Source organism: Hypanus sabinus, chromosome 2 (assembly GCF_030144855.1).
Source record: "Hypanus sabinus isolate sHypSab1 chromosome 2, sHypSab1.hap1, whole genome shotgun sequence".
NCBI lineage: Eukaryota > Metazoa > Chordata > Chondrichthyes > Myliobatiformes > Dasyatidae > Hypanus > Hypanus sabinus.
The window spans coordinates 147703499-147716870 of NC_082707.1; the positions used below are offsets into that span (position 1 = coordinate 147703499).

Genomic DNA, 13372 nt, shown 5'->3' on the forward strand with positions numbered 1-13372 from the left:
GTAGATGGTAACGATGGCTGAGTCTCTAAAGTCTGCAAGTACGTCTTCATTTATCCAGATCTTGATGAGAAGTTGATGCAGTTGATAATGAAGCAGGTTACCTCCAATTTTGTACCTCTCATTATTAGGTACCTCTGTACACCTTCTTGTTAATGCAAATATCTAATCAGCCAATCATGTGGCAGCAGCCATGGTCAAGAAGTTCAGTTTTTGTTCAGCCCCAACATTGGAGTTGGGAAGAAATGTATTCTAAGTGATTTTTACCATGGAATGGACACCATGGATGGTGTCAAATGGAATGGTTTGAGTATCTCAGAATCTGTTGATCTCCTGGATGCTATCGAGAGAGTGCAGAGGAGATTTACAGGGATTGGGGAGCATGCCTTATGAGAATAGTTTGAGAGAACTTGGTCTTTTCTCCTTGGACAATGGAGGATGAGAGGTGTATAAGACAATGAGAAGCATTGATTGTGTGGATAGCCAGAAGCTTTAAATGGCTGGCATGAGGGGCTTTTAAGGTGCTTGGAAGTAGGTACGGGGGTAAGTCAGTGGTAAGTTTTTAATACAACGAATGGTGGGTGCGTGGAATGCACTAACAGCGAAGGTGGTAGAGGCGGATACAGTAGGGTCTTATAAGAGACTCTTAGATAGGTACACGGAGCTTAGCAAAATAGAGAGCTATGCAATAGGGTAATTAATTCTAGGTAGTTTCTAGAGTAGTTACGTGGTCGGCATAACATTGTGGTCCAAAGAGCCTGTTACATGTTGTAGATTTTTATGTTCTATGTTCTATTTTCACTCATAACAGTCTCTAGAGTTTACAGAGAGTGATGCAAAAAATAAAAAATATCCTGTGAGCGGCAGCTCTGTGGGTGAAAACACCTTGTAAATGAGGAGAATGGCCAGACTCGTTCAAGCTGAGAAGAAGGCAACAGAAGTCAAATAACCGTGCGTTATAACAGTGGTGTGCAGAAGAACATCTCTGAACGCACAACATGTCAAACCTTGAAGTGGATGTGCTTCAGCAGCGTAAGACCACACCGGGTTCCACTGCTGTATCTAATAGAGTGGCTACTGAGTATATATGCCGCTTCAAATTTTATATACTTTTGTCGGGTCACCTTTAAGACTCCTATGAAGAGAACGGCTCAGCCAATGCAATCTCCATCAATAACGATAGCCCATCAATCCAGGCACCATCCTGTTGAAACACTTCTGCACTTTTTTCAACATAATCACATATAGTGCACCAGTAAGAACTGTGGACAATTTTCAAAGCATGGCTTAACCAGTGTATTGTAAAGTTGCAACATAACGTCCCAACTATTTATTCTATGCCCAACCAATGAAGAGAAACATGCTATTTACCTTATTCTCCAGCCTATTGACCTGCATTACCACTTTCAGAGAACTGTGGACTTGGACTACTGCTATCGCTGTTAACCAACATTCCTTAATGCTTTACCATTTATCATATACAACTTCCAAAAAGCATCATATTATGCTATTCAGGATGAAATTCAGAACCAGAATCAGAATCAGGTTTATTATCACCAGCATGTGATGTGAAATCTGTTAACTTAGCAGCAGCAGTTCAATGCAATACATTACATAGCAGAGAGAGAAAAAATAAATAAAATAAAACATAATAATAAATAAACAAGTAAATCAATTACGTATATCGAATAGATTATTTATGTGCAAAAACAGAAATACTGTATATTAAAAAATGTGAGGTCGGGTCCAAAGATTCAAAGTCCATTCAGGAATTAGATAGCAAAGGGGAAGAAGCTGTTCCTGAATCGCTGAGTGTGTGCCTTCAGGCTTCTGTACCTCCTACCTCCTATCCTTCCCATATTACCTGGGTTTTACACTTTTAAAACATTGAAATGCATCTGACTGTTTCAGTTTCTCAGAAACACTCAAGAACTATTAAGAATCAAGCTGTTAAAACAATTGATCATAAGATTAATAAGAAGATTGAAAAACCAAAATATTTAAGAGCATGGAAAAGCAGTTAAACTAAACAGTTAGCTAAACTATTCAATGAAATTACCTATGCTTTACCGAGGGAAGGTAATAGTCTTTCCTATCAAATGAAATGAACGTGCTGTTGCTGTGCCAAATCTAAGCTGTCACAAATACTGTGGGATTTAGAATAAGTGCTAGGGATTTGATACTGTTCTGCAAGTTGCTACTGGATTGCAAGAATTGTCTGATGTTGAAATGCTGCTGTGAAAAGATTGACAAATTGTACTGGCTTGCTTGTACTTCCCAAATGGAATTACTTGCAGTTATAAGCAGAGATTTTGCCCATTAGTTTTTTTTTTGTTCTTATTTTTGTCTGGCTTTGTTTTGCTCTCAAATCTGTCACTCTCTGTTAATTAAGTTCTTTTTCTTGCTATTTTAACAGGTTTTCTGCTTTGGGTTTAGTTGTTTGCTGGCAATGCTTAAAGCTGATTAAACAAGCATGTGGTCGTTTGGGCAGTTCACACTGATCCAGGATGATTTGTTGAGATGATAGCACTTAGAGCAAAAGATCATGCATGTTAAATGAATGTAGGCAATTCCAATGAATTTGTTTTCTACCTATCCTGAATTTTGACAATTTTTGCTACTTTCGATTAAAGTTGACAAATTGTCCTCTGAACTTGAATCTAACAAGAAGTTGCTGATACTGCAAGCCCCATTTCTCTTTTAGGATCTTCAAAGCTACAAGTGGAAAGTGCACATTTCAATGTTGAAATGGTACTGTTGAAGTCAATGTCATAAACTATTTATTAATCCTCAGATCAGTCTTTGGTGGAGAAGTAATGCTTCAGGCTTGTTGTTGGAAAAGTAAAACAGCATCCAAGGCACTTTTTCCTTTATTGACTAAACCTGTCTTAAGTGTGCCAAAGAGTGAATAATTTAATGAAACATCTGGTCTCATATTTAATTTGAAAATATTTAATTTGATGTTTTAATTTACAATAATTCCCATTTGAGCAAAACCATTTTGCCTTTCATTTTAGATTTCATGAGGTCGAATTTTCACCTTCGGTAAAAGTTGGAAAATGTATTTGAAGTATAATTAAAATTACACAAATTGGATTATACTTAATGCTTCTACTGAGATTTATTCATATGACTGCAGACATGAAATTATCCATGAACTAGAAAAATTTAGCAGTACTTTTATTTACTTATTTTTAAAATAATTATTCTTGTTATTTAAGATGGCTGACCTTGCTGTACTAATATAATTGATTTGGGTTTGTCTTTTTTTAAGACTATCAATCTATTGGTTAAGAACAATCTAATTTAAAAGTCAACTAAAATAACTTTAGTTTTACTAATGCTTCAGTAAAATTAATTGTAAAACTCAATCCTACAGGAGATTTTTTTTTGTTTATCAAATTTCAAACCAAATTTTCAGTCTTTGCAGTGTGTAACATATATACGTTACCTGTAACAGAATTTCCTATTTGCTAGCACATTTAGAAGCCTTATTGGCATTAAGGCTTTATTTGAGGTGCAGTTTCCACACAACACAGTGATGCAGCATGCTAGGGTGTTCTCTACTGCGCATCTATAGAGGGTCATGATTATAGATATGCATAGTCCAGCTCTCTTCAACCCGCTCAGAAAGTAGAAGCATTGGTGTGCTTTCTTGATTGTGCACTATGTTTTCTGGGACCATAGGACTGAATGAGGATGAATTTTTCTGAATTTACAATATTCATTGTCTGTAAATCCTGAAATTACTTGTAAACCTAGAGATAAGGCAGGAGTTATTGTTTGGTGCATCGCTGCTTCGAAGAAGCTGAAATAGAACCTTCTCGTCCTGACGAAGGGTCTCGGCCCGAAACGTCGACAGCGCTTCTCCCTGTAGATGCTGCCCGGCCTGCTGTGTTCTACCAGCATTTTGTGTGTGTTGTTTGAATTTCCAGCATCTGCAGATTCCCTCGTGTTTGCTCTTCTGAAACCTCAGATTCTTCTGATACCCCACTACCTTTACAAGGTATCACAGGCTTCATTTCTTCTCAAAATCTCTTAGCAGCTTCAGTATCTCTCAGTCTCTCAGCCACATGTAGTCCAATTATACAATCTCCTTAAGATCCACAAGTAGGTTTGCCCTTGTAGACCCAAAATTTTAGCTTATCTTTGTCCCATGGAACTCATTTCTTCCTACATTTTCATTAATTTTCCAGTTCCTTCTCATCTACATCTGCAAGACTTTTACAATCTCTGCCATTTTAAACCATTACTGGTATCCCAGTTTCAACCAACTCATTTTCCCCTTTTATATCTGCCTACCAGAAGAGTTTATAAATCATCTCATTTCTAGAATTCAGGCCAATTTTAAAATCCTTCATCTTCACCTCTCCAACTTCTTCATTGTCTCCATGCATATCCACTGAGTAAAAATTTTGCAATGGGAACTTTGTCCTTATAGGTAAAAGGGAACATTTTCTCTCTCTGTCCTCCTAAGGAGCTATCTCTAAACTCATTTTCTGGAAGACTGATGATTATATTGTACTGCTTTCTGTTCTTAATGTGACCTTGAAAACTGAGGTGCCACGGAAGTGTAGTGGTTAGTGTGGTGCCATTACATCTCAGGGCATTGGAGTTCGGAGTTCAGTTCCAGCATCCTCTGTAAGATGTTTGTGCTTCCTTCCCATGGCCATGTGGGTTTTCCCCAGATACTCTGGTTTCTTCTCAGTTTATAGGTTGATTGGTCATTGTAAAATGTTGTGTGATTAGGCTAGGGTTAAATAGATGGGTTACTGGGTGGTGCAGCTTGTTGGGTTGGAAGGACTTGCTCTATGCTGAATCTCTAAATAAATAAACAGTATAAATTTCTACTTTGCTCATTTCAACGGATGCTGCCCGACCTGCTGAGTTCATCCAGCTTGTTTGTACCTGTTGATTTGACCACAGCATCTGCAGTGTACTTTGTGTTTAAAGATATTTCCATCTTTTACGACAAATTGTCTCTTTCGGATCTTTTCCCAGTAACTACTTAATTTCTCAATATCTTGGTTTGCTGGAAGTATTTAATGCCCAGAAAAATAATCCACAAAGAAATTGTTTCCTTTCCTCATAAATTTCTGATGGCAAAACTCAGAAATAGACAAATAAGATGTAAAGAAAACAGCCACTTCTGTCTCAGTAAGTTATAATATCAATTGTTTTTCATCATGCTAACTTTGGAAATTATCACCATTTTCAATGGGGAAAAACAGTAACTAAGATTGTTTTCACACTTTTGGATTAACAAGCATTCACACTAAATTATTTAATAAACGCTTTGAATGTGTAAGTTACTTTTTTCTATTTTTAATTAGGATTCTTGGATTTTACAAAGGAATCTTGCCTCCCATCCTGGTTGAGACACCTAAAAGGGCTGTGAAGGTAAGTGTAAATGTATTTGACAGTAACTTGTAATTCACCGGAAACAGTGAGGCTGAAGTTCCCATCATCAGTACCCATCACCGTGTTAGAAAGTTTCAAATCAAATGCACTCTAGACAATGTGAACCAGTATTTTTCAGCACAGCATAGCATCCACTGACATACAACATACAACAAAGTATGGTCAAGAGGGAAAGTCCTTGACTAGATGCTGCTTATCGCAAACTTGATAGAATGTTGATCAGAAAGCAGATTGCTGGAGGTGTGCAGCAGGTCAGGCAGCATCTCTGAAGATAATATGGCCCTGTATATTCTCCCTTTGATCATGCAGGTTTTTCCTAGGTGTTCCAGTTTCCTCCCATGACACAAAGACATGGTGGTTGTGAGTGATTCAGCAACTAAATTATCCCCGTTTGTGGTGGGTGGTCGGAGAATCGGTTTTGTTACTGGGCATATGCTGGATAACAGATTACAGGGGACTAAGTGGGAGTTTGGGATTGATAGGATTTCTCTGAAAACCAGCATAGATTTACTGGGTTGAATGGTTTCCTACTATGTCATGAGGAAATTTGGAAGTATGAAAATGTAATGTTTTTAATTCATATGTAAAATAAAACAAAAGCTTTTACAGTGCATTTTCATCCAAGTCAATGTACCCAATCAAGTGAATGATACACTATTACATTGGACAACCAAAGGCCTTAGCTCAATGTATTTATGCTGTTCCCCTATATTCAGCACAGTGGTTAGATGCACTGGGGTGTTCTGTACTGCTACACTGTAATGGGCATGTGCTAAAGTATGGTATTAGCTAGATGTTGAAATTGTACCTCGCTACACCCAGCATGCCAATATAATGTGTGTTGAATGTAGAGGATCACTTGCTCTAAGTTAAGTGCATTATGTAAATATGGTGGGAAGATGCTTGGAGGACGGGCCAGAGCATATACAGTCCAGATTAACCAATCAGGTGCTGTAGGCTAATACCATTTTTTCAAGTTATACTCTGTAAGCACCCTATTTGTTCCTACCTGCCTATACCAGCTGTGCACCTCTTTTTCTTAACCAGGGCTTCAATATCTCTTGAAAACCAAAGTTCCCTACACCTGTTATCATTACCTTTTATTCTGACAGACACTCATAAGCTTTGTACTTTCAAAATTCTACTTTTGAAGGCCTCCCACTTATCAAGTACCTTTTTGCCAGAAGACAGCCTGTCCCAATCCACACTTGCCAGATCTTTTCTGATACCATCAAAGTTGGCCTTTCTCTAATTTAGAATCTCAACCCGTGGACCAGACCTAAGTTTTTGCAAATGTACTTTGAAACTAGTGGCATTGTGATCACAAGATGAAAAGTGTTCCTCTACACAAACTTTTGTTACCTGTCCTGTCTTATTCCCTAATAATATATCATCCACTCCCTCATTGGGACTTCTACATACTAATTAAGGAAACTTTCCTCTACACATATGACAAACACTATTTCATTTAGTCTTTCTACAATATGGTTGTCCGAGGTCAATATGTGGAAAGTTAAAGTTACCTACTATAACAACCTGATGTTTCTTGCAACAGTATGATAACAGTCTAATAAATTAAATTTCCAGTTTAGAATGAACATGCTTAGACAGGCACTATGCAATCATCTGTTAGGTGTTAGCACTTAAGCATAAGAAAAGGAATAAGTCTCTGTAAAGGCCCTGAGTAGTCGGTGGCAGTATCCAATTGTTCAGTTCCATCTGCCATAAAATGTGTTATGTCTGTTCTGACATGTTCCTGTGATCAGTGTTTAGTGTTTACAGATATATATCATAACAAAATAAAAGTTCCAGCCAGCAGGAATTTTTTACTGCTGCTATCAGTTGTAAATGCTGCCATTGGAGCAATTTAGTGAGGCATATGCCTTTTCAATTCATAATGACTAATGTATACATAGGGCTTAATTTATCAGTTTGTTTTAATATTTTCTGAACGAGTACTAACATATCATTGTCAAATCAGAAAAGATTGTGATATTTGTTCCCCATGTGTGTATCATGTTTTCAATGCCAAGTTTCCTTATATGCAGCCAATTCAGTTCCCCATGGATGCATTTGGGCAGTTTGCTGTCCAATCACCAGAGCAAAGTCCAACTCCTCGTTACAACCAGAAAGCAGCAAATCAATGAATGGTTGCTATGAAGTGGATGTAAAGGAAAGTGAGGTTCTTTGAGAAAGACTTGTAGGTATTAAAGGTGGAGATAAATGCCAGGAGGAATGTCATCCATACATACTCAGCCATGATACTCACAAGGAGGGCAGATGGTGGTTGACTCAGAGTGACACCTAGTGCATTGTAAATAGGAAAAACAGCATTTTATTGGACATATCACACAGTTCTACAGCACTCTTATTTACCACTCACTTATATTTTTTTCTGACCATGACACACATTCACACTCATTGAGACATTCTCACAGGCACTCAAACACTTCTCGCTCACATTGACACACACATTTCCACAATCTGCATTTCTGTCACACAAACCTCCTCCATATACATACATTGTACTCTCCCTCATTTATATATGTACACCCACATTGTCCTCTGTCTTTCTCTGCTCTCTCTCTTACACATACTCATGCATAATCACCCAGTATTTCACTCACATACACATGTATTTGCTGTCTCTCTCACTTGCAATTACACACACACAAACATATTCCCAGAGTTTTTTTTATTGCATGCACATAAACACCAACAAACATGTATGCCTACTTTCATCGCCATAAATACTAATATGCTCATTAATCAGCCCCATAAATCTAAAATGCTGTAATGTGCATAATGTGTTTTATAAGGCATTGGTCAGAAAGCATTTGGAGTATTATGAGAAAATATTTGCTGCATCGAAAACTGTCAAGAGGAAATTCACAAGAATTATTCTGGGAATGAAAGGGTTAATGTATGAGGACCATTTGATGGAGTCCTTGCTGGGGTTTAGAAAAATGAAGAGGGATCTCATTGAAACCTATTGAATATTGAAAAGCCTTGATAGGGTAGATGTGGAGAGGATGTTTCCCACAGTGAGTGATTCCAGGACCAGAGGGCATAGCCTCAGAATAAAGGAATATCCATTTAGAACAGAGATGAAGAGGAATTTCTTTAGCAAGAGGATGGTGAATCTGTAGAATTCATTGCCACGGACAGCTGTGGAGGCCAAGTCATTAAGTATATTCAAAGCGGAGGCTAATATGTTCTTTATTAGGTCGTCTAAGGTTACAGGGAGAAGGCAGGAGAATGGGGTTGAGTGGGATAATTAATCAGACATGATGGAATGGTGGAGCTGACTCGATGGTCCAAGTGGCCTAATTCTGCTCCTATGTCATATGGTCTTATCAGATATTAACCCATCACTGTGATTGATTGAATTTAAACACTTTTGTCAACCTGTCTGATAAAAGTTGGTTTCATTAGGACTTTTCATACATCTTTCTTAAACTTTTGTCTTTTGTTGGGTTTGAGGAAACAGACATTATTTACTCCCAGCATTTGGAGTAATGGTAGTCACTGTAAAATGTGAAAGGAGGGGTGGAATGTCATGATGAAGATGAAGCCTGACTCTACCCATCACCACCTTGCATATCAGCATCACGAAGGATGAGCAAGACAGGTGGAGCATGCGGCTTTGGCTGTTTATGGGAAAAGAATATTTGTAGATCAAGTTCATTGTCTATTGTCAGCAGTGGCTCCGGTTCTTCCAAGCAGCCATCTCAAAACACTATCAGTTTTGCTGCCAACAGAGTCAATTCCACAAGCAGCCAGCTTCAATGAGTAGGTCAGCTTGTTCACATGTCAGAAAATGGCATTCTGCTCTGAACTCCATCATGGCAGGAGACTACCAGACATACTGAAAAAGTGTAACTTATTCACAAACTCTTAGGAATCCAGGGCTTTCGATGCACAAAATGAAGAAAGGGTATATGGAATGGCACTGAGCATTTCAAATCCATGCATTGGGTATGCACAAGAAGTCAGCATAAACAAAAGAAGAAAAACACTATCTCCTCCCTGACCCACTTACCCATCCATCTCTTCAAGAACTATCTACCCCAACTGTGGCAGAACCTACAGCTCCAAACTAACTTATTTGTCCACCTCAGAACCCCCAGGTTAGGAGTAAAGGCAAGTTGCCTCAGCTGTAAGAGAGTACCCATGAAGGAAGAACACGCATTTATCTCAAATTCAGTGGGTCACGTGTTAAATAAATTTCACAGATGTAATTATTTTGAAGGAGTTTGACTAGTGATTTCAGGAAACTCTACTAAGGAATCAAATGAATGCAGACTGAGGACATTTTTTTGTGATGAACCATGCTATTGGATTGAGTGTCATGCAGGCATGAGCAATAGGAGCTCACATACCTTGGGTGATTTCCCTGGCATGGGTGAAATATTGGAGCTGCTTGACTGCATCAGCACTTGAGGGAAAATGTCTCTACTTACAATAGCATTCAGTTGATTTGTACTTCATCCTCTTATATGGAGGAGGAATCAGAATGTATTATGAAGAAATCAGAGAAGTTGGGCTTCATAAGAATATGATGGTCTTTAACGTTACTGTGATCGCACAGTCAGCCATTACTACCCTCCTGTGCTGAACAACACACTCTGTTCCTTCCTGTGGCACTTCAACCAATTGTGCTGCATTCCGCAATTCAGAACAAAGTATGTAAGCCAGCAGAAATGCTGTGCAATGGACAGAGCTGAGAGAGCTCATAACCATAAGATCACATTGAAGCTCTACAGTCCTGTCTTGTCTAGTCAGTCCATTTGGCTGCACTTACCAGTTGGGTGACTACATAGCCAGTAGAAGGGGGAGACTCTAAAGTTGCCCTCCTTCTCAATGGTGTCAGGGACTAGCATTTTAATTCTGAAGGAAGGCTCATCTTTCTGCTCTTGGCCCTGCTCCTGCAATGCCAATTCATTTAGTGGCACGTCTCCAAGCTGAATTACAACATCTCTTTTTGAAGCACACAGAAATGATATAAAATCTTTGCATCTATTATACTGATATGGATTCCACCTTTTTGGACAAACATTAATCCCATTTTCTCAAAATGGATGGCATTATCCAGTACTATCGTCGTGGTGCAGTAGTTCTCAAAGTAGTGCACTCAGCTGGATGTAGGGTTAGTGTGACACTACTACAGTTCGAGGCACTGGAGTTCAGTGTTCGGTTCTGATGTCACCTGTAAGGAGTCTATATGTCCTTCCCATGGAATATGTGGGTTTTCTCTGAGTATTCTGGTTTTCTTTCACAGTCCAAAGACATTCTAGTTAGTAGGTTCATTTTAAATTGTCCCATGATTAGGCTACGGTTAAGTCAGGGGTTGCTGGACAGTGTAGTATGAAGAGCCAGAAGGGTTGTATCTCCGAATAAAATTTTTAAATATTCAATATACCTATATATGGCAGAAGGCTTCTATGTCATGGATAACAGGATAAAAGTAGTGGCACTATGGTTAAGTTACCAGCCAGATAATCTAAATGTCTGGAGCTATGGACTTGAACCCTTTTGCCCCTTTGTATATCAATGCTCCTAAGGTCCTTTTTAAATTCATTTTACTAATTCTCCTTACTTAAATACTGTACACTAAAACAATCTCTGTCAATATTGTGAAGGTTAAAATCTCTCATTATTACAACCCTATTGATTTTACACCTGTCTGCTATCTGCATCCATATTGGTCTTCTAATTCCTATTAAGTATTGGGATGTTAGTATAACTCCAACAAAGTGACTTCCCTTTCTTATTCCTAAATTCTATCCATAAACCCTCATTGGCTGATCTCGCTAGAATATCTCCTCCACCATAATCCTTGGCTACACTTCTCGAGCTAGTAGGAATGACCCAGTGAAGGTACAGTGGTATATAGTTTGAAATGGAGTATCCCTGAAAGTACTCAACATCAGCCTGAGACCCTGTGAAGTTTCATGACAGCAGGTTAAACATGAGCAAGGATACCCAATTACTACTGGCTGTTCTCCCTCAGTTTATCAATCAGTGCTCCTTCATATTCAACAACAGTTAAAAGAAACACTGAAAACAGTTAGGGAATAGAATATAAATTGGATGGTGGACTTCATTATCCATCACCAAGAGTAAGGTGGTTGCATAGACTGAGCATGTCGAGCCTTGAAAGGACATAAATTCCAAACTGGCTCTGTGGCAAGTAGAGAGTGATCTTGCTCAAGCTGGTCCTTGCCAATCTCGCATTACTAAGTTACCACAAGATAATCCTTCAAAGCCAAAGTGCCACCTTCATGCTGAGGGTATCCGACACAAGCATTATATAGCAGTATATTCATAATTCACTCAGAACAGATTTAGCAGCTGGGAAATCACATGCTGCATGATTTAGCCCATTGAATAATTTCTGGTCTGCTTTCTTATGCACTAGGTGGAAAGCACTTCTGTCTTAACTTGATTGTCCCTGAGTCTGCTATAAAATGGAACTAGTCCTGTCCCTTGCTGTCTATCTTTCAGTATAGTATTGTGCCAAGCCAGCTGTACTTCCACCATGCAGATAAATGATTTCTAATAATAGGAATCATTGGTTAGTTGTATATAGAACTAGCATGAGATAGCATATTTTTATTCCTTCTCAGGAGAACCCAAAGTGCTTAACAGCTAATTAAGTTGTTTTGATGTGCAATCACTGTTGGAATAGTCAGTATTACCGAAGTACCTTATTGGATTCTATGCTACCACTCTATGTCTTTTTTACTGCATACAAATTGTGATTATTCATAAAATTGAATGGAATAAGTCATAGTGATCATATCACAGTTACCAGTTCATTCACCAACCTTTGAAATGCTCTGTTACCTTAGGGACTAATTGCCTTCTTAATGATACACACCTATTGACTTGTTTAAAAAGCAGCTGAACTGATTGCTTACTGAGAAGAGGAAGTAAGGTACACAGTTATCTGGAAAAGCAGTGCTGGTGTAGGAAGGATGGGGTGGGATGAAGAAGTCAAGTTGGACAACAGAGTTTAAAGGACAAGCTCTTCTGTTTGGCTAATTGTGTGGAAAATTTGGAGCTAATTTGATTTTGTGTTAATTAGAAATAATGACAGTATGCCTGATTACCTGACTGTCACTTTGGTCAAGGATGACTTTTTATGTTGAACTCTTTCTTTTAAAAATACTTTTATTGAAAAATATGGCTCAGCTACCTTATTTTGTTCAGAAAGTGGCTTGTAATTATTGATGTCTCATCAATTGTTTCTTTTTTGAGATTAAAGAAAATCTCAGGAGATTGAAGGAAATAAGTGGGGGTGATAATGGTAATTTCCTTCAATTCCCATCAGTGATTAATTTTGAAATGTTATTTTGTGCAACCAAAGAACACACAGCTGTATTTATATCTGATTCATGTTAATTTCTTCTTTTTGAAAATGGAACATTATGGCCCTTATTCTTAGAAGTTTTTAAATAAATCCTTTCTAAAATAAAGAGCTCAAAACAGCACACAATACTCCATATGTGGTCTCATGAGTGCCTTATAGAGCCTCAACATCACATCCCTGCTCTTGTATTCTATACCCCTAGAAATGAATGCCAACATTGCATTCACCTTCTTCACAACTGACTCAACCTGGAGGTTAACCTTCTGGGTATCTTGCACAAAGACTCCCAAGTCCCTTTGCATCTCTGCATTTTGAATTCTCTCCCCATCTAAATAATGGTCTGCTTGTTTACTTCTTCCGCCAAAGTGCATGACCATACACTTTCCAACATTATATTTCATTTGCCACTTCTTTGCCCATTCCCCTAAACTGTCTAAGTCTCTCTGCAAGCTCTTTGTTTCCACAACACTACCCGCACCTCCACCTATCTTTGTATCATCGGCAAATTTAGCCACAAATCCGTTAATAGCATAGTCCAAATCATTGGCATACATTGTAAAAAGCAGCAGTCCCAACACC

At 38.4% G+C, this 13372-nt stretch overlaps 1 protein-coding gene across 2 annotated transcripts in view; it reads left to right on the forward strand.

The window, feature by feature from the left end:
• The window catches only part of slc25a21 (solute carrier family 25 member 21), a 410375-nt gene that overhangs the window by 370550 nt on the left and 26453 nt on the right, over nucleotides 1-13372 (forward strand). For both annotated transcript variants that reach the window (XM_059956647.1, XM_059956641.1), the window contains one exon: nucleotides 5331-5397. In XM_059956647.1, the coding sequence (XP_059812630.1) occupies nucleotides 5331-5397 (67 nt within the window). The remainder of the gene's footprint in view (nucleotides 1-5330; nucleotides 5398-13372) is intronic.